This window comes from Chionomys nivalis, chromosome 13 (assembly GCF_950005125.1).
Source record: "Chionomys nivalis chromosome 13, mChiNiv1.1, whole genome shotgun sequence".
NCBI lineage: Eukaryota > Metazoa > Chordata > Mammalia > Rodentia > Cricetidae > Chionomys > Chionomys nivalis.
Window position 1 is genome coordinate 65,363,592 of NC_080098.1, and position 27,932 is coordinate 65,391,523.

Sequence of the window (27,932 nt, forward strand, 5' to 3'; positions counted from 1 at the left end):
TTCGTGTGTGAGCAGGTGTACTTGTGGGAGGTTATATATGCTCATGTATGTATGCACATGCAAAGCCCAGGAGGTTCACATGTATGTGTGCGCATGTAGAGTCCAGAGGAAAACCCCAGTGTTCGTTCCCTGGACTCCGTTTGTTTACTTTGTTTTTTGGACAGTCTCTCACTTTCTCCTGGATCTCACTGGCTGGCTGGCTGGCTGGGCAGTGAGCCCCAGAAATCACAGCTTCCACCTCCCCAATGCTGGGGTCACAAACACATGTCACCACAGCTGGTATTTTGGGGTTTGGGGTTTGCCTCACACTTTCCTCCAGCACTTCCCCGGCTGAGCTCTCTCAAACACCCCACCACCACCACCTACCCTTTGTTTTCTTGCTTTCCCCAGTGGCCTCTGCTTCCCTCCTGTTTCCCCCATTAGTGGGTCTGGGCTGGATGACTCAATCAGAGAAGCCTGAACCCAGACCCCTGCTCTGGCCTCTGGCTGGTTTATTGACCTGTAAATATTTTCTTCCAGGGTTGGCAGCTTTCCATCCCTCCTGTGACCTTCTGGGTCTCCTTTTCACTTGCCCCTCCAGGAAATTGTCTGTTTTGTTTGCCACCAATCGAAGCCCTGTGACCTTGTGACCCTAGGCACTGGGGGCTTTCTTTATTTCCTTCCTACACCAGATTGTCCTGGTCAGGAAGCCAATCCCCGGGCTCCTAAGTCATCTGACAACATTGGTGACTATCTGGGCAGTTGGTTGGGTTATAAAAACCATTATTGATCTCTGTGTGATTGGGCAGAAAGGAGCGGCTGCCTAGTAATGGAATTCTCCTGTAGCCTCTGGGCAGGAGGGAACTGCTGCCTAGTGATGGAATTCTGTAGCCTCTGGGGTCTTTTAATGCTTGCTCTCAGTTCCTGCACAGGGCTGGCCAGGCCACTGCAGAGAGGAGGCCCTTTGCATTAGCAGTTAAGGTTGCCTCGGCACAGAATGGAAACTCTTCTGCATGAATGGAAGAGGGGTGGGGTGGGGGTTCTATTTCTAATGGTGCACTATGCTAGACGGGTCCATGTCAGGGAAATTCTGCGTCAGTGCTGCCTGGCTCCTCATAGCGTGATCAGTCCTCTAGAGAGGTTTGGGGATGCTCACAGGAACGTCTGCGAGCTGATGGAGGGCTTAGAAAACGATTAGTGCAAGCCTCGTATTTTAGCTGTCAGAGAAATGAAGCTGAGAGGTTCGCTAGCCAGCTGCAAGCTCAAGCCCGAGGGGAAGGGGTTTGTGCTCAGTCTGCAGGGAGCCTGCTCTCTCGCTTCACTTCTGGCCTCAGGAGAATTGATGATGGGGAGAGTGACGGGCCAAGCTAACTTGGCAGCACACTCAGGTCAGCGACACACGTGCTTGGTAAAATATTAGGAAACGGTGTAAATGCTTTGGCAAATGTTCAAGCAAGATGGAGCTGTGCCCAGGCGCCAGAAAGAGAGAGGTTTAAAAGCAAGAGCCCAGGTCTGCCAGCTCTAAGCAGCTCTCCACATTTGTAGCCTTGGAGAACAACCTGATTTTCCTGGGCCCTCTAGTTTAAGTGACCTGTGACAGGAAATTCGATTCTAATGCTGCCACATGGTTGGGGTAGCATTGTGGCCGTGCTGCAGACTTGACCTGTCTATGGACTTCAGAAAATAGATGCTAATAAGACATAGGTGCCCTGGCCAAAGAGCAGCTATGTGTGTCAGAGCCAAAGCTGTGGGGTGGAAGAGCTCCAGAAGGTAGATGTTGTGGTGATGGGGAAAAGCACACAGGATTAGAAGGTTGTGATGAGAATAAGTGCAGTAATGTTTCTGATTCATTTGGATCTGGATCTCGTAAGTTTACTTTCAAGGAGACATGATGGGTCAGGCTAAGAATCAAGTGAACTTTTAATAAAATAAAGGAATTTCCATGTCAGGCCTGAGAAATCTTCTTCCAACTATGGAGATAGTTACACTGCTCCAGTTTTGTCAAGAGTTTTGAGTTTTACTATCAAGCCAGAAAATGAACCAGGCCACAGGGTCCACAATCCTGAGGCATTGTGTGCAAGGCTCTCAAGCAAAGCTAAGAGCTCTTGTCCTGCGGCACTCCCAAGAAGTGCCAAGGCAGCCAAGAAGAGCCCAGCTCAGGCTGGGGAGCTCCCCAGAAGGTACCCAAGCAAATGGGAATCAGAGTTTTGTGGCCAGGATGTTGTAGGAAATTCAAAGCCAGAGAATTAAAATAAAACACGGCACAGTCTTATTGAGGAGCCTTAAGCTATTTCCAAAGAAAAGCCACCCCACATTCATAGAGGCATAGGGTGAGTGGGTGGGCAGTACACAGTGCAGGTAGGGCACTTTTTTTTTTTTTTTTGAAAGAATGAGAACCGCACAGATGAACAAGTGATGGATTCTAAAGGGAACCAAACAGACCTTCTAGAAGTGAGAAATAGCCTCTCTGAGTTGAGGAAGTGTATAGACGGGCATAGAGCAGTTTAGACGGTCTAGAACAACCTCAGAGAGCCTCTGAGGGCTCCTCCTCTCTATACACACACTGACTATCCCAAATGAGAGATGGAGGGGAAGGAATAAAGGTGGAATTTTATGAGATAATTTTACCACATTGATGAATGCATGAGTATTCAGAATTAAGGAGGGTAACTAAGATCTGAAGAGGCTAACATAGAAGTAATTGTGTGGCTGTAGTAGCAGCTGCTTAGGATGGTAAAGACGGGATCAACATTAATAATTAGCAAGTTCAGATTGCCTGCAAACAATGGGAACTGGCAGAATTTTCAGCAGTTCCCAGAGGAGGCAGAAGACAGTATCGGTGCTGAGCTAGAGTTCTATACCCAGCTAAACTACTCCTCAAGGTGAAAGTGACAAGTATTTTTACACTAAGAATAAAAGTGTTTACAACCTCAGTCCATCACCCAAGGCACAAATGTGATTCTGGAGGAGTTCAGCCAAACCTAAGAGAAAGGAAGGAGACAAGACATAGCAATAAGGAAAGTTTCTAATAACTTGGCCCATGTCAAGGAACCAACAGTAATGATCACTACTGAGCAACTAAAGCCAGAGTGTGAGGAAGAAGTAAGAAATGACCTCAAAGCTTCTCTCATGGGAGGCAGGTCTAGGAGAGAGGGAGAGGGGTTTTGTATTTCAGCATTTAAAGGTTCTTGTGTTTGGGAAGCATTGTCAGATGAGGCCTCATGCAGGTTAAAATTAGTTAAACTAATTAATAAACTACAGCTGTCAAACTAGTTAAGAGGAAAAATGGAGAGTGTTTTAAAGATTCATTTTAAAATAAAGTAACCGAGAATTAAGATGCAAAATGAAAGCATCAAAACAAATTTAAAATTCATATATTAAAACATTAGTAAGTTCAAGTATAAAATTAAATATAATTTATAAGGTTCATAAACAATGCATTATCATAAAAATGGTAGACTATTAAGCAGATGAAAGTAGAGCTTTAGCCAGAGGAACTTTGAGTTGCCTTTGATGAATCATAAAGTGTTCTAGACAATGCATCCCGCAGTGACCTAAGGACCAAATGATACAGTGAACTTGAAGTTTGATGCCCCCAGTCACAGGTTTCTAGTAGTTAAGTGGAAGTCAAGAGAATTGTGGACAGGTATTTGACCGAGAATCAGTGAGCAAATACCTCATTGAAACAACTGAAACCCAGAAAAATTGCCAACAGCAAGCAGGCAAAGCTTGACTGAACAGGCACCTACAGACTTCTGTGACAGGCCGAGAAAACACATTGCCGCCTAACACATGTGAACTGTCTACAAGAACCAATCCAGGTTGTATCTTGTAGAGTGAACCTTGTTCGCCTCAACGAATCATCACTGTGTAAAAGATGTTGTCTTTCAAAGAAAAACTTATGTTGTCTTTGGTGTTTTTGTCGTCGTCCCCCCCTTTAATGTTTGTGGGTGTTTTGCCTTCTTGTCTCTCCTGGTGCTCGTGGAAGCTAGAAGAAGGCATGGAATGCCTTGGAACCGGAATCACAGACGGTTGGGAGCTGCCATGCTGGTGCTGGGGATTAAAGCTGGGTCCTCTAGAAGAGCAGCCAGAGCTCAGGATTCTCCAGCATTTAGAATTTTGCAACTCACTTTCTTCCCCCCTCCCCTTATTTGATGTGCGCATGTGTCCATGGTGTGTGTGTCCTTGGTATTAAACTCAGATCATCAGGATTGGTGGCAAGCACCTTTATCCCCTGAGTCATCTTACTGGTCCCTAAAATTTGTTTTTCTTAAAAACAAACAAAACAACAGCAACAAAAACCCCACAAAACCTTTAGAGCTGGTGAAATGGCCTAGTCGGAAGTTATTAGTTTGGTCCCTGGAACCCACATGGAGGAAGAGGAAAGAACTGACTCTGCTTCCTTTGACGTCCACATGCATATGGTGGCCAGTGTTCACATGCACGCAAATAAATTAGCAGATGTGAAAAGGCACACCTTTAGTAATTCATAGGTTAAAATAAAAAGCCATAAAGTGAATTACAATCCACTTGAGTCTGACCAAATACAGGAAGATTAAAGTGATTTATTGTGGGGCTAGAGAGAGACTTGAAGGGTGAATTCAACTTTGACACCTTGTTGTTAATAGGGAAGGAATTAACTGTAGAAAACGGGAAGCAAGAACAGAAGACAATGAATAGACCATTCCTAAAAAGACACTCAGTGTCCAAGAAACATTCTGGAAGACCTGGTGCTTGCAAGGACTTCTAAAGCCGCTTCCTGCACACACTGATTCCTGCACACAGCAGTGTGGCGCTTCGTCACACGCAGCAGAATGACAAGCACCGCGAAGTCCCCCAAGACCGGTGCTGTCAAAGTCGTGGTGGGGGTTACCTTAACTCGGGTGTGCATGGGGTACCTGTTTGCAGAGACTCGGAGACGCCATAGCTCCCAGGACTTGGACCTCCACCTCCTGCAGGTACCTTTGAGGGACTTTTGAACACACACAGGGCCAGCTGTGCGCGCAGACGGTCAGTAGACCCTTCAAAACCCAAACGTGGAAACGGCTCGCTGCCCCTCCGCGGGGAAATGAGTAACAAAGCTGTGATTTGTTTATATAGTGGACTATTACACAGTAATTAAGGAACGGTACCAACATAAACCAGTTTGAGTGAAAGCAGGCAACGGGAGGAGGAGGTGGCCTGTCGAGAGAAAGTTCCTGAGTCTATAAAATAATACAAACGGGATGATGGATGGTCATTCCCTCGAGGGAAATGGAAGGGTCCAGAGACTTTCCATTGTATCCCAGAAACCTTAAACGTTCTAGGTCAAGTATGGCAAAACGTAGCCATCAATTTTTTATGTTGTTTGTGGAGATGTGTCTAGCCTTGATTTCTGTGTGCTGTAGTATTCCAACTTTTATTGACTTTTAATCTACCCGAATAATGGACCAAGCAAGTGACGAAAAGGCAGGAGAGGGGTGGGAATTCACAACAAAAGGCTGTATTGTTAATGAAGCTGTGTAAAAATCCAAGACAACAGCTCCGAAGCTCCTGTGACCAAGAGGACAGCACAATAAGGTCTCGAGGGAAAAGTGAATTCCATGGACGGTAACGGCACCCTCTGAGTTCATAATGCCCTAATGTCTGTGTCCTGCCACTGTGTCTGCTTGCACAGCAAAGGCCTTTGGAGGCATCAGTAAGGTTTGTAGATGGGGAGATCACCCTAGGTTTTCAGGTGACCCCAGGGTAACCCAGAGCCCTTATTACAAAGGGGAGGCAGAAGGACGAGAGACCACAGTAGGCGTGCGATGGTGACAAAGTTAAAGAAGGAGTCTTGAGCCAAGGAGTAAGGATGGTCCCGGGTGAGGAGCAAACACAGATTCACACTCAGACCCTCAGGACGGAAGCAGCCCCTCCAAGACCCTGAGTTTTGCCTTTGTGTCCTCCTGTGTGTACAGTAATAAACGTGTGCTGTTTGATCCCGTGATGTTTTAGACGTCTGTTAAGAGTGGTTCTAGGAAATCAGTGTGTGTCGAAGAAGATTGCTGTTTTCTTACAAACCTTTTACCACGTGGCCAAAACACGATCGGAATAAAAATGACGCACCTCACTAAGGAAAATTACAGAGTGGCTGGTGATCGACCTGAAAAGTAAAACAGGAAGGGTCTGTGTGAAGAAAGAACTCCCTTCTGCGGATGAGGTCCAAAGTAGGAACGGGGACTGCACTGCTTCAGTGCCCTCTAGAACTTAGCCCAACCCACACCCACACCGCAGGCCTTTCTCCATCAGAGATCTGATGTCTGCAAGGAACGTAATAAGGTGATTCAGGATTTAATCTAAGAGAAAATGCCACCAAAGTAGCAGCTGTCACTCTTGAGGTCAACATGTACATGCCTCATCGTGACTTCACAGATGTGCCGTGATGATGTAACGGCCACTAGGATGGTGGAGGAGCGTGATAGAGCTCCTTTTACAGAGACAGCAGCCAGGGAACACCTTCCGAGGAGCCACACCATGGGCCTAGTTAGTGCTGTGGGTTTGTCAGTGATTTTGACACTTAAAAGGGTCCCCAGCCAGGTATGGCAGCAAACGCTGCAATCCCAGTGCTCTGGAGTTTGAGACAGAAGATTCATGCCCAGCCTGGGCTACATGAGATCCTGTCTTAAAAATAATAATAATGATAATAAAATAAAACCCAAAAGACCTTAGACAGTATGGAAGGGCTACAGTGTGCCCTCCGGAGCGAAGGTGTGTATCAGAGAGGCTTTGTCCAGGCATGCGTCCCAGGGCTGTGGCCAGGACATGAACTTGACTGGCTCCGCTATATGCATTCATTCAATCAAGTCTTCTAAAACAGAACCACACATGCCAAACCTGTATTCCAGCCAGCACCTGGGAGGCTGAGGCAGGAGAATTGCTGTGAGTTAGAGGCCAGCCTGAGCTACATAATGAGTTCCAGGCCAGCTTGGGCTATAGAGTAAGACCTGTCGGAAAAACAGTCATAAGCAAAACACAGAAGGCCAGATCACGTCTAAGACTGCCATGCGCTAATAGGATGGCAAAGTGTGACCAGTGGCCCTCAAACCAGACCCTGTGTCCCCAGAAGCCATCTCTTGAGTTCACTGACTCCGTGTTCCCAGCAGTGTTTTAGGAAGAGCCGTATGCAGATGAGAACAGACACCGTCCCCCTCAACGATCTTTTGCAGGAGCCCAGGCCCTTCTTCCTGACCTTACCATGTTTGCACTCTGTGACCCCATCCCCTGCAGGTTACTTTCTGAATTTTCTGGAGCCAGTCAACAATATCACCATTGTCCAGGGCCAGACGGCCATCTTGCACTGCAAGGTGGCGGGAAACCCACCCCCCAACGTGCGGTGGCTGAAGAACGATGCCCCAGTTGTGCAAGAGCCACGGAGAGTCATCATCCGGAAGACAGAATATGGCTCAAGGCTGCGGATCCAAGACCTGGACACAACAGACACAGGCTACTACCAGTGCGTGGCTACCAACGGGCTGAAGACCATCACAGCCACCGGAGTTCTGTATGTGCGGCTCGGTGAGTGGGGACAGCAGAGGCGGATGCTAGCAGGTAGCATCGTCAGTGCGGAGCACGGGATGTGTTTGGTTTTTGTAGCAGAGCATGCACAGGTCAGCAGAAATCCAGAAAACCACCCCAGGGGCTCCCCTGTGGGGCTCAGGAGCTCCTGAGCCTGTCTACAGTCAGTAAGAAGAATAATCACAAATGGAGCAGTCTGTAAACACAGGCCACAGGAAAGCACCCCAGACACACAAGGTGAGCAGGGATGAGTTTAGCAAGGCCACGCGGCTGGACGCCAGGTTGCAGGATTTTGGTGACGATGCCACAGACTACAGAGGCCAGAGCCTAAGACCGCAATGGTTCCACTGCACTGGCCAGGACTCACCTGCTGCTTTTTCTGTGGTTCTTTCCCAAGTGCCCACACATCCTACATGGACAAAGCTGACGTCCCTGGGCAGGCATATAGGGCACATATACACATATACATATGGAGCAGTAGGATAAAATGGCAGCAGTAAATGATCCCTCTTTGATCCAGCAATGAATGCCTTGGGCCTGTCATCTGGGCTCACATTAGAGCCAGCTCCAACAACAGATTTCGTGGATAAAGTTTAGATGAGGAACGAGCAGGGACAGGAAAACTGCCCACCTGTGCTCATATACAGAAAGTTCTGTTTCTGGGGTGTCTGATGTCACTGGCATGTTCTCATGAGTGGAAGGAGAATCCGAAGCCTGAGAACAGCTGGCCACAGAGGAGCTGCTGGGCTGCCCGTGCTTATCACTGGCCATGTGAATAACTTGTCTTTTTGTTTGACGTTTTAGGTCCGACACACAGCCCGAACCACAATTTCCAGTAAGTATCCGTCTCCAGGCACTCGACTGACATCCCGAGCATTTCTCTTAATGTGAGAATCCAGGGTGGGAACCCTACAATGGCCGTGCCTATACTCCTGAGTTTGCTGGAAGCTGGCTCGGAACTCAGATAAACGGGCGTTTAATTGGCATTGGGAAACTTACAGTATCGTAAAAACAGATGCTTTCAGCTACCGTGATTGCACAGGGCAACGGAATGGGATCTCTAAACCTGTTCGCCAGATTCCCACGGGTGTGTGTGTGGACGTGGAATTCATTCTCATTTTGCAATCCAGCACCACAATCTGCAGTTCCTGTATTTTTTTTTTCCTGGGGTTAAAGATTGAACTCAGGGTCTTGCACAGGCTCTGCCGCTGATCTGTGTCCCTGGACTGTATCCCTCCCCGCCACCCCCCACCCCCGCCACCTCACCCCCGCGCCTGCAGTTTATAGGTGTGTCCTGAGCCTTAGGACCCCTCTGCAGCAGGTTCTCACATCTGCCTTAAGGAGGAGCCTGAGGCTCATGGGTCTTTAGGGAGCTCTTGATGGATTCTGGCCTTTCGTTTCCCTGTAAAACACCACTCCTCCGCAGCCCAGCCACTTGGGAATGTCTCTACACTGTGCCTCTCTAGATTTTTCTCTGCCTGGAGAGTTACTCCTTCCACTGCCTGAGTGGCCATCATCCTTTCCGATAAGGCCTTTCAGATCTCTGAGCAGAACTTGTTCACTGGTTCCCATTTCCACGTGGCCTTGGGACCCACCAGGTTATGAACATGTTGAGGTCCCAGTGTGACTTGGAGGAGTTAGAGCTCTTTTTCCATCATAGAGGTCCTAGGGATTAGAACTCAAGTCAGACTTGGGCAGGTCTCTCTACTCACTGAGCCATTTAGCCAACCCCTAGGTGGCAATAAACATTTTCCTTGTTTATGAAGAATTCCTGGGCTTTTCGTGTTGTGTGTTTTTACGGAATATCCCAGTTTCCTTGATCTACTCTGATTAAATCTCTGTTTAGGTTACACTGATAGTGAATTCGCAGAGAAATGGGTGAGGAGTGAGTTTTCCTCTCAGAACCGCTCCCTCCTGCCCTGCTCTAAAGTATCCCCAATGTTTTATGATGAAATATGTCAAACACGAGTGTGGGGGGGGTTAGAGCAAGCATCCAGGCACTACCAGCCACAACCAAGCCCTCACAGATCTGCTGGCTTTATTGCATCTTTCTACCACCATCCATCCATCCATCTGATTTCTTCCTTACTTCCCAGTGTGTTGCAGACAGCCACACTGGCGTGGATACCTTACAGTGTTTACCGTGTATAGTGTTTACAGCTAGCAATAGAGGCCTGTGTCTCTGTAGTCACAGTTTCAGATACAAAGGTGACTGTAGCTTTCACAATGGTAACATTCTGCTCCAGAACAGATTTCCTGTTGTGGGATGACGTCACAGATTTAGAATATTAGGGTGAGCTAGTTATTCTCTTAACTCAATGCTGGGTCAATCTGACCTTGAATGTAATTAATTCATTCTTAAATTGCCGAATGAAAACGTGTACAGCCAGGCCTCTTGGTACAGGTGTATAACACCTGCTATGTGGGAAGCTGAGGCAGGAGGAGAGTTCAAGGCTAGCCTGGGTTTCAGAAGGAGTTTAGGGCCAGCCTGGGCAATTTTGTGAGATTAAAAAACAACAACAACAACAACCAGAGCCCTTGCCTAGCATTCTCAGGCCTTAGGTTCGATTCCAGATACACCACACAAAATAATGAATAAATAGAATAAACACTAAAATTTGTGTGTATTGTCTAAGAGTGTAGGTCGACAGTAGAAGTTTTAGCATTCAAAACACACTGGGGTCAGACCCCAGCACCAAAACCTTACATGTGTTTACAGACTACAGCATGATGTCTTGATATATTTACATGTTGTAGAATGACCTAATCGGGCCAATTAGTATATGCATTATCTCACATAATTACCGTGTGTGTGTGTGTGACACGAACAGGTAAAATCTGTTCGTTAGCAATTCTTAATTATACATTGTTCTAACTACATCACCATATTGTAAATAGGTTGCTTGGTCTAGGGTTGTCGTCATGCCTAATTGAAATCTTTCATGCTATGATCAGCATTCCCTCAAGTCGTCAGCTCCAGTCTCTGGTGGCTGCCATAGGTGGACAGAGAACTGTCTTTGATCATATCCCTGTCACTGAGGTGGTGGCCCTTTCTGTGGCCATGACTTCATTCTTCCTATTGATTTTGACAGTCTCTTACTAACCTTTGTAATCATTTCTCTGGAAGTTCAGCAAAATGAAAAGCAAAATGGTGAACTTACTACAGTAAATAATCCCTTGGTTCTCTGCGTGTTCTAGGAGTGACCAGTCTGTTCTGCTAAGTGGCTCCTTTGTGGGTCTGTTTCCTTGGCAGAAACGTAGCCTTCCTGGCTGCCCTTGGGTTGGTTGGTCTGTCCTGTAGGTGCAGGACAGTGACTGACAAGGGAGGCTGAGTTCATCCTGCTAGAGTGTGATATCAGGGGAATCTGTTATTGGTCCTTACACAGGAAGGTGACTGGCTGTCCCATGCTCCCTCCCTGCCTTCTGTCCTCAGAGCACATGTCGGTGCTGGCAGCCTGCGGTTTCTGCGGCTGTGCGGCGCAAGACAGGTGGGTGTCCTGGGTGGTTGGGGGATTTGCCACCCTTCTGTGTGCCTTCAGTTGGTGGCGAGGAAGGTGTGTGTTGGTAACAAAAACTTAAGAAAGGGTGGTGCCTCCCTTTCCTGTCGGCTCACGCAGGTACAGTTGGGACGACGCCCAGTGGATTATGCATGCCTGACATTTCCTACGTGGGCTTGGTTTTGTTTCCGCTGTGTTAACTTAGCGGTGGCATTTATAATCAGCCCATATACCCTCAAACCACGAACACTTAAGGGTGGGCAGCAGTGAGGCTCCCTGGAGCCTCAGCATTAGAGTCCCATCCTCATTCTGTTGTCCTCTGCCAACCTTGAAGGGCATGGGTGTGTGAGTCACACTGCTTCGAGAAAGTGCCTTATGCTTTTGAATGGTTCAAAAGTAAACTAAGCTAGTTCTCAGTACTTTGAAAGTCACCTTCAGAGCCATGTCCTATTTCCTGACTTATTTGGATACTAAGCATATCCAAGACTGCCCCCCCTCTTCTCAAGCTGCATGCTTGTGGCCCCAGAATCCTCATTCCCAAGTCCAGCTTACCTGATGGTCTGCAGACCTGGGACCTCAGTCAAATAATGAGTGTCTGTCTCGCTGCGCCTGGCTCACAAGCAGGTGCACCAGTGTGTCTAAAGCCGAGCACCATTGACTTGTACCCCAGTTCTCCTGCTGCTTTTTCAGGAGAATGTTCTTAAGTCTAGTTCAGACTTTATCCTAATTACAGGAAAAAATAACACGCTTAAAAACAATTTAAATCGCCACTGACAAACCGGTGGCTACAGATGGCTTCAGATGGCAGGCTGATTTGTTGGAAGGGGCATTCTCCGCAAAGGATCCTAGACCAGCAGTCCTCAGAAGCTCAACTCAGCCTCATGTGGAGCGTGGAGGAGGGACACTGTTTTCAATTTTTAAAACACAGTGCCTTGCTATCTTAGGAAGCGTAACTCATGGGCTAGGGAGATGGCTCTGTGGATAAAAATGCTTGCTATTTAACCATGAAAGCCTGAGTTCAAATCCCCAGAACCCATGCAAAACCCGGATGTGGTAGTGTGTGCATCTGCAATCCATTGCTTTTATGAGGTGGAAGGAGGGGCTAGGAGAATCTCTGAAGCTGATAGGTCAGCTAGCCTGGAGTATACAGTTGTGAGCAGCAGACACCCAGTTCTGAAAAAGGTGGAGGACAAAGATTTGCCCTCCTCAGCCCCTTGTGTGCGTCAGCATCATCCATGTTAGCCACGCAGTGGGCACCAGGCCACTGTGTGCTGTTTTTCATGCTGATGGAATATTTGGACCAAGTAAAAAATTGCTGACCTACTATGTAATCCCAGCCCTTGGGATGCTGAGGCAGGACAGTCCCTGAGAGTTCATAGCCAGCCTGGACCACAAGAGTGAGTTCAGAATTAGCCTGGACTAAACAGAAAGGCCCTGTCATAGAAAGAAACAGACAAATAAATCAAAATAAAGCAAAAAATAATGACTTGTAAAATTCTGAGTTAAAAACGCTTTGTGGACTATTCATCCTCTGCAGTCACTTAGAGAGGTGTGTTTCTTCCCAGGGATGACTATCAGGAAGATGGCTTCTGCCAGCCCTACCGGGGGATCGCCTGTGCGCGTTTCATCGGGAACCGGACTATTTACGTGGACTCTCTCCAGATGCAGGGGGAGATTGAAAACCGAATCACAGGTACGGAGCACACAGTTCCCTCAGGACATGGCCAACACCTATGCAGACACCCATGTGTGCACACAGTTGGTCACCACTCTAGTGTTTTATGATGTCTTTTGCAGTAGGAAATAGAAGGTCTTTTGTAGAAACGGTTGCACTTGCTAACGGGTTTTGCCCTAAAATATCCCCAGCTCATGTGTTTACGTTAGCATGTTAGTCTCTTTTCCCTCAGAACTAAACACTTCATAAAGAAATGTTTCTCTGTGCCACGTGTAACCGTCACTGGTGTGGGTTCACGTGGGTTGGTGACATGAAGACTCAGACACATTGAGAATGAACCCCTCTGCCCCTGCAGGGGACTCAATGCCTTTCCTTCCCTGCTCCTGGCATCTTTATTTTTTCCTGTGTTTACACTTTAGCTAGTAGATCTTCATATCTCAAAACAAACTGTCTGAAGCTTCCAAGGATACAATGTCAGGTGCAAATCGTTGATTCAGGAGGTACTAGGTTTTCCAGGTTTCCTCTAAACCAAGTTTAACATAGACTTTGTATCCATGAAAAACTCTCAGTCAAGATTCACATTGGGCAACAAAAGGTATTTGTAGCACAAAGGAAGGCCTAGGGGCTGGGTGAAAACTCCAGAGCCAGGGCAGGTATAGCCCAGCAAGGGTGACTCGCTAACCCTCTGGCGCAGGCCAGCATTAATTCCTGCCACTTCATTGGCTCACAGCGTCAAGACTGAGATCCCAAGCTACATGGCACCAGCCTGTAGAGGTTCCCTGGCTTCTCCACATCACAGTGGGAGCCAAGGCTGGTCCCTCAAGGGGCTGCAGTTGCTCCCCTGTTGGGTGGGCTGAGGCCTACAAGGGAGAGAGACAGATGTGCTGCGTGGAGAGAGCTGGGGTAGAGAGTTTATTCAGTGGGCTATGGATGGAGAAGGGAAGGGGAGAGGAGGAGGAGAGAGAGGCAGAAGCTGCCTCTCCAGAATAAGAGGGGAGAGAGAGAGAGACAGAGAGACAGACAGAGAGAGAGAGAGAGAGAGAGAGAGGGAGGGAGGGAGGGAGGGAGGGAGGGAGAGAGAGAGAGAGAGAGAGAGAGAGAGAGAGGGAGAGAGAGAGGAGAGAAGGAGGGGGGACTTCAGAGGAGGACTTCAGAGGAGGTGGGAGATCCTCTAGCTTGGCTGAAGGGAGGGGTTGGGAGTAGGCGGAGCTTGTCTCTTAAAAGGACAGGGTACCCAGGCCAGCAGATTACAACATAAACCACAGTAAACAAATACAGATTGTTTGGAATGCATACACATTCACAACCCAACCGGGCCAGAGAGTCAAGGGCACTGACGTCATGGTCACTTTCAATCTGCTCTAGCGTCGCTCTGTATTTTCCTGGATTCCTGCATCATCAGCTGTGCCATGCCTGGTCCACAGGTACGCATGCAGTCTGGTATCAGCTACTTGGGAAAGGAGACAGTGATGGGCAGAGGAGATGTGGCAGTGAGTGAAGCCGCAGGCCTTAGCTCCAGAGAACAAAGCCAGGATTCCGGAGACCTGGTTCTGGGCCTGTATGGTGGAATAGGTCAGACAGGAAGTGAAGCTGTGCTTCTCAGTGTCTTGAGGACCTTGCCGACTGATTGCTGTGCGATCTCTGCATCCCCCTTGGGTCCCTTGGTGCGGTCTTGGTCAGAAGAAGCTCTAGAAAGAAAATGAGCCAGATGGAATCCCGCAGCCCTACTTCCTTTTCTTCGCCATGCTCCAAGCAGGATGCCTTCTTCCTCCCCAGACTCTGAGGGTGCAAAGCTGTGGGGGAAGGGCACAGGTACCCAGCTCCTCTCTTTAGCTGGATGCTTTCTGTGGAGTTATTGACCAGGTTTCATGTTAGAACCAGGGATGAGGTCTGGTGCCAAGGTTGCTTGGAGAGAGGGCGGCAGAGCACTGCCCTGGCAGTAGCATGGGGTTGCATGAAGCTTAAGGTGGAAAAACACCCTTGTTGACATGACCTCATAAGTTTAGTTCTTCATCAGACAGAGGCTGGGTCCATGGTCCCCGCAGAGCCTGCATGACCTGTGTAAGCTACGTAGGTGAGAATGCTCTGTGAAGGAAGTGTTGGCGCTCTTACCAGAAACATGTTCGAATGTCATCTCAAGCAACAGTGAAGCCTTGGAGTTAGGCAGGGCCCATCTGCTCTGCAGACGCAGACTCCAGTGGGCTTTGAATCATTAGCTCCAGAACCAGCATGCCGCCGCTGAGCTTGTTCCCCACTGGCTTTGCTGGTTCAGCAGACCCAGGCTCTTTCAGGCAGAAATCTATTAAAAATGTGATATAAAATCACCTCAGACGGTGCGTAAGAGGCCGATGTGTAACAAGTAAATTTCGTATTGAGTTTGGTTTCCCCTCCAGAGATCTCACTAAGCATATGCACATGTTTTAGAATCTGGGTGTGTCCCCAAGCCAAAAACACCCCCAGTCTCTTTCACAGACCTGGTGGGATTGGGGACGCAGCATTCACCTTTATAGATCAGCACACTCGAGTTTGCCTCCTCAGGTTCACTTCATTAAAGACCAGGTTAGAGTAATGACCTGTGGAAGAAGCCATGTGCCCTGGCATCCTTGAGTTACTTTTCAAAACAATACCCATAGACTCCCGATGAATTTGACATCCTCCTAATTGGCAAACACTGAGCCTAGACCTACGACTGACCTGCATGCTGTTATCTCTTCCTCTTTGCTTACAAGATCAGAGAGAGGACCAGAAAACTGGAATAGCCACACAGACTGGCTTCACAGCTGCTCTGAAAAGGGGTCAAGTGAGCCATTGGAGGTGGAGGCCGGCGCTTTCAGCTCTTGGGAGGCTGAGGCAGGAAGATCAAGAGACTAAGGCTAGGCCGAACTGTGGAGCCTTTCTGGATGGCAGAGGAGGGTGGTGTAGAATAAAGGAGTTTCTAAATGTGTGGCTTTTTATTGGGGGACAGACTTTTAGTTGTTCTGATGATCCGAAGGGCCTGGCTTCTGCTGAGCGAGCTGTTTAACTAATGCTGGCTCTACCCCCAGCCTGACACACAGAACTGTGATGTCACTCTAGATTGGCTGACTTCCGAGGACACAACTGTGTAGACCACATGTCTTAGTCATGGTTACTGTTGCTGTGATGAAACTCCAAAAGCCACTCATGAAGGAAAGGGCTCCACAGCACTGTTCATCATCCAAAGCTGTGAGGGGGGAACTCACGCAAGGCAGGAGCCTGGAGGCGGAGCTGATGCAGAGGCCTTGGAGCGTGCTGCTTGCTCTCTTGCTCCCCATGGCCTGTGCAGCTCACTTTCTTATAGAACCAAGGTCACCAGCCCTGGGATGGCACCACCTACAATAGGCTGGGCCCCTCCCCATCAATCACTAATTTAAAAAATGTCCTACAGGCTTGCCTACAGCCTGATCTCATGGAGGTGTTTTCTTACTTGAGGGTCCCTCCTCTGAGATAGCTTTAGCCTGTGTCAAGTTGATGTAAAACTTATCCAACCACATTTGCATGGCTGTATCCTGTGTGGAGCTTGGCCAATGGGTGGCATTCAGACTGGGCAAAGATGAGGGCAGGGGCTGTGGAAGCGCCTTCCCTGCCTAGAGCTGGATCCCACCCGTCTTTTAGGTACTGTGTGAAGTTTGTTTAATGTGTGTGGTTTCACCTAATCACCTTACAAATAAAGAAACAGGTCCACAAAGGATGGAGGGACCAACTGTCACTTTCATACAGTAAATGAGAATAGACTGGAACCAGACTCACCAGCTGCAGCTGGGGCCTGGGCCTGAATCCTGGGAATAAAGGAGTGGCAGCAGCGCCACCTGCTGGTCATATCTGATAGTACACACAAATGTGGACTAGAGGCGTTAGGCCTCAGTAGAGGAACCCTACTGCTTCAGTTCCCCACTTCTTCTGCATACCTAATCCCCACCTCTGATGCTCTCTGCCTGGGCCTCTGTGGTGAGCCTGGTTTACCCCAGAAGACCTCTTGCTTAGAGCCTTGCCTCTTCCTGTGCTGTGTTCTGGAACCTCTGTAGCCCGCGTTGTAGCCCACACCCATACTAGATGCTCAGGAGATAAATCCTAGAGCTGGGTGTTAGGTGGGGTGAGCCCAAGGCTCCAGGGCTGGAATTAGGTGAAGGTCATGGTGTCCAGTGTTCAGAGTCGCCAAAGAAGTGAGAGGTGGGGGTGGGGTTCGGGGTTGTAGAGCAGGTCACTGAAGGTGCTAAGGTTGTGGTTTGGGCAAAGCTTAGAGGTGTTGGTATACAAAAGAGTTCCACAATAGCCCGGAATGGAGTATAACAAAGGTTTATTTATTTGGGGATAAACTCAAAGAAAGAGTAGCGATCCTCAGTCCTCTGCATGCACTGGGAACTGAGCCAGAATCCAGAGACCACGCCCAAAGTGGGCCGGTAACTTAAAGGCTATTGGTTGACGTAGAGTGATGATTCTGTTAGGGCCCAGGTGTGTATATCAGAGTTTGTCAGAAGGTCTATGTGTCTGGAATAGGATATGGGGGTGCGGAGCAGTGTTTCAAGATGGGCACCCAGGTTAGGGATTGGGGCTCCATGATGAGTTGCGGGATTTTAGGCAGAAGTCAAGCAGGTGTCCGGGAACCCAGAGGTGGGGACTGAATGGGGGCTATCTTGGATAGGGGGTACAGTTGAGAGGGTGGAGAGGATCAAGAACCAAGGGTAGGGGCTTGAGGGTTTGTGTCAGGGGTGGGACAGATCAGAGACCAGGTGGCATGGCTGATCAAAGGCCTCGGGCAGGGGTGGGGCTGCGCTACCCCTCACAGGCGTCTCTTTCCCCACAGCTGCCTTCACCATGATTGGCACCTCTACACACCTGTCAGACCAGTGCTCACAGTTCGCCATCCCATCCTTCTGCCACTTCGTCTTCCCTCTGTGCGACGCTCGCTCTCGGGTGCCCAAGCCGCGGGAGCTGTGCCGGGATGAGTGCGAGGTCCTGGAGAATGACCTGTGCCGCCAGGAGTACACCATCGCCCGCTCCAACCCGCTCATCCTCATGCGGCTGCAGCTGCCCAAGTGCGAGGCGCTGCCCATGCCTGAGAGCCCTGATGCTGCGAACTGCATGCGCATCGGGATTCCTGCTGAGAGGCTGGGTCGCTGTGAGTGTCCTGAGGGTGCGCGGCTGAGGGTACAGGACAAAAACAACAACAACAACAAACACCTCTATGCTTCTCAAGGCCCCTATGCCCTACTAAAGCAGGGCAGGGACCACAGCCAGAGCCCACAGTGCAGACAGTCCCAGGACCGCCCTCTAGTGGTTGGGAACTAGCGATTCGGATTTAATCTGCCCCAGGCTCTTATCTGGGTCCTTTTCCTTGAACCTGGAATTTCCTAAGCGAGTGTGATCTCGGTTCCTACTCCAAGCGGTGTTGAGAGCGTTGGTTCCTACTCCAAGCGTGTTGAGAGCGTTGGGGTGGCAGAGCCAGTCTCCTAGCCTGTTTAATGGTCTCCAGGCTCCTGCACCCCTCAGTCTCCTTAGCCCCAAGGATTTCTTGTATTGGACAACTTTCAAGAGCTTAGAAAACCCATGTACCCCTAGAGAAAGGAATGGGGGCTGACCAACTTTCCTAGGTGCCTGTCCTTGGACCGTCTGACCTCAAAGAAGGGGATTGTCCCATTCTCCTGAGATCTGACCTGGTAGGGGCCTTTCTTTGGGCCCACACAGGGCAGCAGCATGCCCCCCATCTCTCCTCTGTGACAGCATACCCTGTGTTTCCCCACCTTCCCCAGTCTGGGGCTCCGGAGGTTTAGTCAACTCCATGATCCCTGGCAGGAGGGACAGAGGCCAGTCAGGGTAGGTCTAACATGACTCTGCCAGCATCAGTGAGGAAAGCCATTTCCTTATAGCATTGAAGACTTCAGTGGTCCTACCAAAACAGATGGGGGGACCCAGGCCTGCGACTTCCTTTCCTGTGGGCCCCCGGGATATTTAATATCTGTAGTTCATGTGGGTGTTGCAGAAGTGGCTACTCCTTACCAGGGCAGTCAGGTCCTTGACCCAGCGTGGCATACATCCACACCTTGACATTGGGTTTACACTGTGACCCAAGCAAGACGCTGAAACTCACATACTCTCTGTGCCTATGATGGTGATAACATCACTAACCTCACGAAGTTGGATGGAGCCTGAGTTAGAATTAGACTTGTCTTAGGAGAGCATTTGTAGTAAATACATGTGAAGCTTAACTTGCACATCCCGGGTTCTAGCGTGTTCTCACATGTGGCTGAGCCAGATTCTCAGCAGGCAGCAGAGGTGGCCGATGGGGGTGCAGGACCAGGCCTGGGACTTGGCCCAGTTGTTTATATAGGTCCATTTTGCTTCTAGAACAAGCGAGCATGGGCTGTTGTTGGTATCAGCGTTCTGCCCTGGGCACCAGGGTGTGGGTGCCTGGCGGGTCTCAGGGCTGGAGCAGCTGCAGTAGGTGTCCTTCCTGCATGTGTCCCTGTTTTACCTTCCGTGTCACTGATGGGCTTAGGACTTGGTTCACTGCCTCTAGTGCTCCGTCTCCGGTCATGTGTCAAACCATAAGTCTTCTGGATTTCCTTCAAGGAGGCAGAGTAGCTTTGTCGTTCCTTTCTGGAACCCCACCTCCACCCCACCCCTGAGGGCAGCAGGGCTCTGTCTGCAGGCTGCCCTGCATACGGGATTGCCAGCATCCCTGGGTGCTCAGACCCCTCACTCTCTGCTTCTCTCAGATCACCAGTGCTACAATGGCTCCGGCGCTGATTACAGGGGAATGGCCAGCACCACCAAGTCAGGCCACCAGTGTCAGCCTTGGGCTCTGCAGCACCCTCACAGTCATCACCTGTCCAGCACGGAATTCCCAGAGCTGGGAGGAGGCCACGCCTACTGCCGGAACCCCGGGGGCCAGATGGAAGGCCCATGGTGCTTTACGCAGAATAAAAACGTACGCATGGAACTGTGTGCCGTACCCCCGTGTAGTATGTATTCTCTCTCTATATATATATGTATTTTTTTTTTTTTTTAAAAATGTTGACTGTTGAGTTTGCCTGTAATAAGAATTTGGGGTATTTATTGCCAGGGACCCTCCTGTCCCTTCTTACCATCACTATCATTTGTTTTAAAGAAAATTGAAATGCCAGACCATCATAGGATGTTTTAGGATATGAAAAGTCTGAACACTGTGCTGGGCAGCCCTAATCTCACCATCCAGTGATAACTGCTCTGTGCATTCTAGAACCTTCCTCCCATCAGGCCCTGGGACATTCAATTTGACACCTAGGTTTTCTCTTCAGCATGACTGCCCTGGGTTTTCTAAGCTTTGCAGAAGTAATTCTCCATACCCCTTGTCCCATTTTCTCTGCTCCCACGCATACAGTAGATTTCAGGTCTCAGCATCCCCCAAGGTGTCTCTGTTATGTCATGAACGAAAGATGTACATGCAATTCCTGGTTTAAAGCATCGGTTGTTGGAGCTGGAGAAATGGCTCAGAGATTAAGAGCACTGGCTGCTCTTCCGGAGGACCCTGGTTCAGTTCCCAGCACCCATATGGCAGCTCACAAGTGTCTGTAACTCCGGTTCCAGGGGAGCCAACACCTCACACAGACACACATGCAGGCAAAACAACAATGCACATAAAAAATAAAAAGTAACCATCAAAAAATTTTTTAAAAAAATCAGTAATCAACTATGTCTGAGTGCCCCACCCATCTGAGGAGCCTGGAGCCACTGCCTTTATTGGTCACCAGTCTGGGGGGACTGAGCCACACCTCTTAAGCATGTGTTCACTTGAAGGAATGCTCCTTGAAAATGAAAATTCGTGACATTTCCTCCAGGTGAAATCTAGTTCTGAGGGAACGCTTTGGCTCCGTAAAGCCTTTCCTCTGAGAAATGGGCCCACAAGGCCTGCTGGGGAAAATCCTGACTAGCAGGACTTGAGTATGCAGGGCCTCAGCCATCCGACTCTAGCCGTTGTCCTGGGCTGAGTTTTAGAAAGATGGAGGTCGGGCTTTTGACAATGGTTTCCTCAGATCTGTGGGGGTGTTCAGGTAGGAGACATTTTGATAAGCAGCTTTTATTTTGTAATTTAAGAATAAACTAAAAAAATATATATAGGTTATTAAACCTGGAATCCTGGGTTACAGAAAGGTCTGCATTCTTGGGACAGAAACGCAAGGGGCCTCTTGAAGAATTGCTAATGAGAGCCAGGTACAGATAGTGTGTCATGGGAGGCCCCAGGGTGGCCCTGATGGCTTTGCAGGGAATGGGATATGGGTAAAGGGGCCTGAATGTGACTGTCCTGACAGAAAGAGAGCAAAATTTCTGACTGTGCTCCAGAGCCAGCAGGGAGTATAGACAACATGGACAGGGAGTATAGACAACAGGGAGTATAGACAGCAGGGAGTATAGACAACATGGACAGGGAATATAATCAACAGGGAGTATAGACAACAGGGAGTATAGACAGCAGGGAGTATAGACAACATGGACAGGGAATATAGACAACAGGGAGTATAGACAACAGGGAGTATAGACAACACGGTTCTATTTACAGCCATTTCCTGGCTCACCTTAGGAAAGCGCACTTTGGGTATGCCAGAAGAGTTAAGTGTAAGTTACCTTGTGTGCTCCAGCTGGAGACATACACACAGAAGTTTGAGCACGGATCCATCAGCAGCAAGGCAGCCTTTGTGCCAAGCATCTCTATGAATAATGACCTCCTTTTTTTTCTTTTCCTTTCTTTTCTTTCTTTTTTCTTTCAAGACAGGGTTTCTCTGTAGCTTTAGAGCCTCTCCTGGAACTTACTCTGTAGACCAAGTTGACCTTGAACTCAGAGGTCCACCTGCCTCTGCCTCTGAGTGCTGGGATTAAAGGTGTGCCCCACTACCACCCGGCTACCTTCCCATCTTTCTAATACTGCCCCCCCCCAGTGAGCGTGTGTTGTGTTGGTAATTTTTAAACAAATATAAAACAAATGAGCCCATTGCTATGTGGGCAGGATGCCTGTTTCTTCTCTTGGGGGTGAGGGGGTGGAAACTCCCCCATTACCTTTAGTTTTGGTCCATGGCGCTGTGCATGCACTGTGATAAAATACTCTTAGCAAAAGCAATTTAGGGTAGAGTGGGTTTTTCTGGCTTCTAATCCCATGTCAGTCCATCATTGCAGGGAAGTCGGGAGGCAGGATTTGAAGCCACCAGGCACATGACAGGCAGCAGGAGCAGGGAGGGATCAGTGAGGACATGCCAGGGCTCAGCTCACCATCTCCATCATATTCAGTCCAGGATTCCCAGCCCAGGCAATGGTCTTCCCACACCAACTCTCTTAATCAAGAGAGCCCCTTAATTCGAATAGTCTCACAGGGATGCCTAGAGGCTTGCAGCCCAGGCGATACAAATCATCACACCCACGCTAAGAATAAAGACAGAATTGGGGTCTGATTTTTCTCCCCTCCCAGACTTCTGGAACATTCTGGGATCCTTTCTGGGGAAGTTGCTGCATACTTATGCATACACAGGGAGGGGGTGTTGCCTGTGATTTTTGTCTTATTGTATGCCAGTTGTTTCAGAAGTCCAGGTGACAAGACTGAGTTTGGGGTACAGTGATTTTTGCTCCTCCCCAAGGTGGCACCAGAGCATGAATCATAGACTGAGTGTTCTCTTTCAGACACCACAATCCCTAGAAAGGGTTTGTTTGCCTCCACATGGGAGCTCACTGCTTCCTGGCTAAAGAGCTCGCAAGTCTGATGTCATTATTTAGCTCAAGAGGGTGGAGAAACCACATGGTTCCCTAGACTCTCTGGGGAGCCAGCCTCATGCTCGTGTGTGTGTGTGTGTGTGTGTGTGTGTGTGTGTGTGTGTGGCAGGGGGGGCGGGCTCAGCCTTAATTTCTCAAATCACACCAGCTACTCTTGAAATTCAATGGCTTTAGTCAGAGTGATACCTGGGGGTGGGAAGCCATCCGGGGACAGTCAACCCTCTGCCATGCCTTGCCCAGTGCTCATCAGTCCCCACCCAACCCTTCTTGCTATTGTCCTTCGGTCTGTCTCCCTGTGTGTCCCTCTGAACCTTCCTACAAGTCCTTCATATAAAAGATGAAACTCTTCCTTGGGGCAAAGTGAAGGGGGAAATCAGAAGGTCCTTCCTTGTTTATTGGCCCAGATTGTCTGTCTAGAATTCTTTTTCCCTGTTGCGTATTGTAACGAGGACAAGGTCTTGGGACACCTCTTTGCTCTTTTCCTTATATTCTTCTTTACAACAACCACATCTGTAAGGTTAGGTTACAGGTGTCATCATTATACAGAACTGTTCAACTATATCCAGATGGTATAAGTAGGGGAAAGGTTATCAAGGACAATGAACTGTGGAGCCCTGGGTAAAAATGAAAGAGAAAGCCAGGTGATGGTGGTGCATGCCTTTAGTCCCAGCACTCAGGAGGCAGAGGTAGGCGGATCTCTGTGAGTTAGTTCGAGGCCAGCCTGGTCTACAAGCAAGAACTAGTTCTAGGATAGACTCCAAAGATACAGAGAAACCTTGTCTCTCTGAAAACAAAAAACAACAACAAAAAAAAAAAAAAAGAGGAAGAAGAAAGAAAGAAAGAAAGAAAGAAAGAAAGAAAGAAAGAAAACAGAATATTGAAATAGCCAGCCATACTTGAATACTTTACCTGGTGGTGGGAGGGATGGGGTTGGGGAGCTTATAGCTGAAAAGGTGGTGTCTTTTGAAAACTGATGGCCTCCCCACTGTGGCCCCCAGGTCCCCGAGACAGCAGCAAGATGGGGATCCTGTACATCCTGGTGCCCAGCATTGCCATCCCCCTGGTCATCGCTTGCCTCTTCTTCCTCGTGTGCATGTGCCGCAACAAACAGAAGGCTTCGGCCTCCACTCCACAGCGCCGGCAGCTGATGGCCTCGCCCAGCCAGGACATGGAGATGCCTCTCATCAACCAGCACAAACAGGTCCTCCAGCCAGTATCCTAGCGAAGCAGATCTTGCCCTGCCAGGCTTGCTCCGACAGGGCCCAGCACAAGCATGGGGTATCAGCTGACCGGCATACATAGGCCCTTCAGTGTGACCTGGTCCTAGCTCAGGGATGAAGGTACCTATAATGCTGGGCTCTGAATTTCCTCCAAGCTGAGGAGCCCTAGGTAAAAATGAAAGAGCAGAACCCAGGAACAGCCAACCACACCTGAATCCTTTACCTGAGGGTGGGTAGCTTAGAGTCGGAAGCGGTTGTAGTTTCGGCAGCTGCCTCTCTGAACTAGATGGGAACGTGCAGGCCCGTAGAATTCAGCACCTCAGACTGAGACCCTACCCCTCCACCTGCCCCAGGACCTCCCAGCCCAGAGAGCTACCCCAGTTTTGCCCTCAGGGTGATGCTGAAAAGGAGAAGTCAGACTGCTCCAACATTTGAAGGTTACCACAGCATTTTTGAGAGTGGGGATCCTTTTCTCTTGCTTTGTTTTTCAGGAAAGATTGCCAGCCCTTTAATCAGGAGGGATGGCATCCCTGAATGACGGGCCCCACTCTGAGTGGTGTAGATGCCAGGGAAGGGAGTGGAGACGCTGAAATATGGCAGGTGATGGCCTCACCAGGCCTCATTTGTGCGTACTGAACTCATGACTGACTTTGAGAGCAGTGTTCTCACTCAGGAGACTTTGAAGGGGTTCTTGAGGTGCCAGGGACAGAGCTGGTTCATTGAGCCCTTCAGTTAAGAATTCCTGGACTCTTGCCGTGGTTTGGGGTTGGCATTTGAGGAAGAGAAGAGCCTTTAACTGGAGTGTGGCTGCTCAAGGCTTCGAGTCTGCAGGTGGTTCACCCAGGAGTAGGCATGGTGGAGAGAGAGGCAGGGTCTGTGTCACTGGGTATGTCACTTCTACCCAAAGAATATCATCTAGTGCATAGGAAAGCCTGAGACTGACATGGAGATGGGCTTAGTGCCAGGCCCTGAACTGAACAAATCCCCACAGACTCAAAGCTAATGGCAGGGCACCATGGGCCTACGGGAGAAACAGCATCTTGCTGTGACATGGGCATGCTGGGAGAGGTGTGACCTCTGTAGGGTCCCTGGGTGACTCTGGAAAACTGGGCTCCAGGCTCAGCTTTGAGTGTGAACTGATGTGTGTTTATATGTGCACAAGGTGTTGGTGGGGGCACAGAGGCTTGATCACAGTTGGAGAGACCTAACCTGTAGCTGGGTTAAGATCCTGGCGGGTGTCAGATGGAGGTGTCCTCACGACATCGAAGCTGTAATTAGGGTGTTAAAAGGGCTGTGGGACAGACAGGACCAGCAAGGCCATTTCAGCAATGGTGATCCCAGCCGCTCTGCTTTGGTATTACATTGACAATTATGTTTGACTTTTCTTCTTAGCAGGCTAAACTCAAGGAGATCAGTTTGTCCACAGTGAGGTTCATGGAGGAGCTCGGTGAAGACCGCTTTGGGAAGGTCTACAAAGGCCACCTGTTTGGGCCCGCCCCAGGAGAGCCAACCCAAGCCGTGGCCATCAAGACACTGAAAGACAAGGCAGAGGGGCCCCTGCGGGAGGAGTTCCGACAGGAGGCCATGCTGCGGGCACGGCTGCAGCACCCCAACATCGTCTGCCTGCTAGGTGTGGTGACCAAGGACCAACCCTTGAGCATGATCTTCAGTTACTGCTCACACGGTGACCTCCATGAGTTCCTGGTCATGCGCTCACCACACTCCGACGTGGGCAGCACCGACGATGACCGCACAGTGAAGTCAGCGCTGGAGCCCCCCGACTTCGTGCATGTGGTAGCACAGATTGCGGCAGGGATGGAGTTTCTGTCCAGCCACCATGTGGTCCACAAAGACCTGGCCACCCGCAACGTGCTGGTGTATGACAAGCTAAACGTGAGGATCTCAGACTTGGGCCTCTTCCGTGAGGTGTACTCTGCCGATTACTACAAACTCATGGGCAATTCGCTGCTGCCCATCCGCTGGATGTCACCGGAGGCCATCATGTACGGCAAGTTCTCCGTTGACTCTGATATCTGGTCCTATGGTGTGGTTCTCTGGGAGGTCTTCAGCTATGGCCTGCAGCCCTACTGCGGGTACTCCAACCAGGACGTGGTGGATATGATCCGCAGCCGGCAGGTACTGCCCTGCCCGGACGACTGCCCCGCCTGGGTCTATGCCCTCATGATTGAATGCTGGAATGAGTTCCCCAGCCGGAGGCCCCGATTTAAGGACATCCACAGCCGGCTCCGGGCCTGGGGCAACCTATCCAACTACAATAGCTCGGCACAGACTTCGGGAGCCAGCAACACCACACAGACCAGCTCCCTGAGCACCAGCCCTGTCAGCAATGTGAGTAATGCCCGCTACATGGCACCCAAGCAGAAGGCCCAGCCCTTCCCACAGCCTCAGTTCATTCCCATGAAGGGTCAGATCAGACCCTTGGTGCCCCCAGCACAGCTGTATATCCCAGTCAATGGCTACCAGCCAGTACCAGCCTACGGGGCCTACCTGCCCAACTTCTACCCAGTCCAAATCCCTATGCAGATGGCCCCACAGCAGGCGCCCCCCCAGATGGTCCCCAAGCCGAGCTCACACCACAGTGGCAGTGGTTCCACCAGCACAGGCTACGTCACCACAGCTCCATCCAACACATCTGTGGCGGACAGGGCAGCCCTGCTCGCAGAGGGCACTGAGGACGCTCAGAACATCCCTGAAGATGCGGTCCAGGGTCCTGTGCAGGAAGCAGCAGAGGAGGAGGAGGGCTCTGTCCCAGAGACTGAGCTCCTGGGAGACAGCGACACTCTCCAGGTGAATGAGGCCCATGTCCAGCTTGAAGCCTGAGGAGGATTCAGGGCCTGGAGCACCAGGATAAAAGTCCCTGATGTGGCCACATGGGGACTTCAGAATGGCTCTGAGAAGTCACAAACAGCGGCCCATCACCAGAGCCCAGGACTGACAGGCTGGTTTGAGCCTGCCCACCTGAGACTGTGAGAAATCCTACAATCTCTCCTGCACTCTGTGCCCTTAAAATTGCCACTGTGGCCCCGGCGTGGCTGGAGGGCATTTCAGACAGCAGTCTAACATGGGCAGGGGTCCATGTTCAGAAACAGGACAGGGAGACCCCCACTGTCTGATTTATCCTGAGGGTGGCGAGGTAAGGATGCTGTGCAAAGAGAAATGGGCTACACCTTCACACCCTGGTCTTGGGGCTGAGGATCCAGAAACCTGGGGAAGCAGGGCTGCAGAGGGCAACAGAGAGGCACCTTTGGCCTAAGATACCCAGAAAGCCTCCTGCTGGCTGAGGGTGGAGGGAGCATTTTCCTCTCTCCTGCCCTGCACACTGCCATTCATGTTCTTTTTAACAGCCAAAGTCCCGCAGAAGCAGGATGCTGCCACCTGCTGGGGTCCAGGGGTAAAGGAGCTTCTGAAAACAGTTGGGAGTGCCTTGTATTCAAGAAAAATGTGCCTTTACAGAAACCGACACGATTTTGTATTTTTGTGAAGGGTTTTAATTATACTGCGTATGTATTTTGCCTACTTTTCTGGAATTTAAGGGAAAATGTTTCCTGGGTTTAGAATGTTCAAAGGGAAGCAACATTGTACAGAAAACAGTATTGTTATTATTTTTTTTAAAGAACCATGTGTAGACCTTAAATGTAATTTATATGGCTTTCTGTGTGCAGTTTTCACGGAAGTGTTTTGATCCTAAATAATGGCTTAGTAATTTAACTGTGCGTATTATCTCTGGGATGTCATCACATTAGGGTTGTGTCTGGCTTCATTCTGCTACCCGTGAGTGAGGTCCTTTCACTTCATAGTTCCTGTCCCCATAGGCCATGGGCCACCTGCCTGGCGCATGGTGTCAGTTCCTTTTGTAGGCCTCATGCCTGCTGTACCCAATAAATGAAGGTTTGTTTGGCACTTCCGCAGGCTGGAAGGACGTTGGGTTGAAGCAGGCACCTGCTGGATGAGGGAGCGCTTGGGTAGGGTTTAGGCTGAGCCTTTCCATGGGTTTGCAGTTTTGCGAGGACTGGTGACTTCATGAGAATGAAGCAGGAGTATGGAAAAATGACAGAGATGGATTCTCATTGTGCTTTTCCTCCTTCAATTTGTATTACTCTGTGTGTGTCTGTACACGTGTGTGTATACATGTGTGTGTGCACATGTGCCACAGTGTGTCTATGTGGAGGTCAGTTATCTCCTACAATTCAGGCCCTAGGGATTAAACTCATGTCATCAGACTTGGTGGCAAATACCTCAGCCTGCTGAGAG

The 27,932-nt window shown here is 49.6% G+C and overlaps 1 protein-coding gene across 2 annotated transcripts in view; it reads left to right on the plus strand.

The window, feature by feature from the left end:
* The window catches only part of Ror2 (receptor tyrosine kinase like orphan receptor 2), a 178,203-nt gene extending 150,683 nt beyond the window's left edge, over positions 1–27,520 (plus strand). Inside the window, exons 3-9 of one of the 2 annotated variants that reach the window (XM_057787488.1) lie at positions 7,228–7,515; positions 8,320–8,350; positions 12,578–12,705; positions 17,510–17,824; positions 19,422–19,667; positions 23,439–23,641; positions 25,053–27,520. In XM_057787488.1, coding sequence (XP_057643471.1) covers positions 7,228–7,515; positions 8,320–8,350; positions 12,578–12,705; positions 17,510–17,824; positions 19,422–19,667; positions 23,439–23,641; positions 25,053–26,501 — 2,660 coding nt within the window. In that variant the 3' untranslated portion in view covers positions 26,502–27,520. The remainder of the gene's footprint in view (positions 1–7,227; positions 7,516–8,319; positions 8,351–12,577; positions 12,706–17,509; positions 17,825–19,421; positions 19,668–23,438; positions 23,642–25,052) is intronic. The other variant, XM_057787489.1, reaches the window with a different exon arrangement.
* The last annotated feature ends 412 nt before the right edge of the window (positions 27,521–27,932 follow it).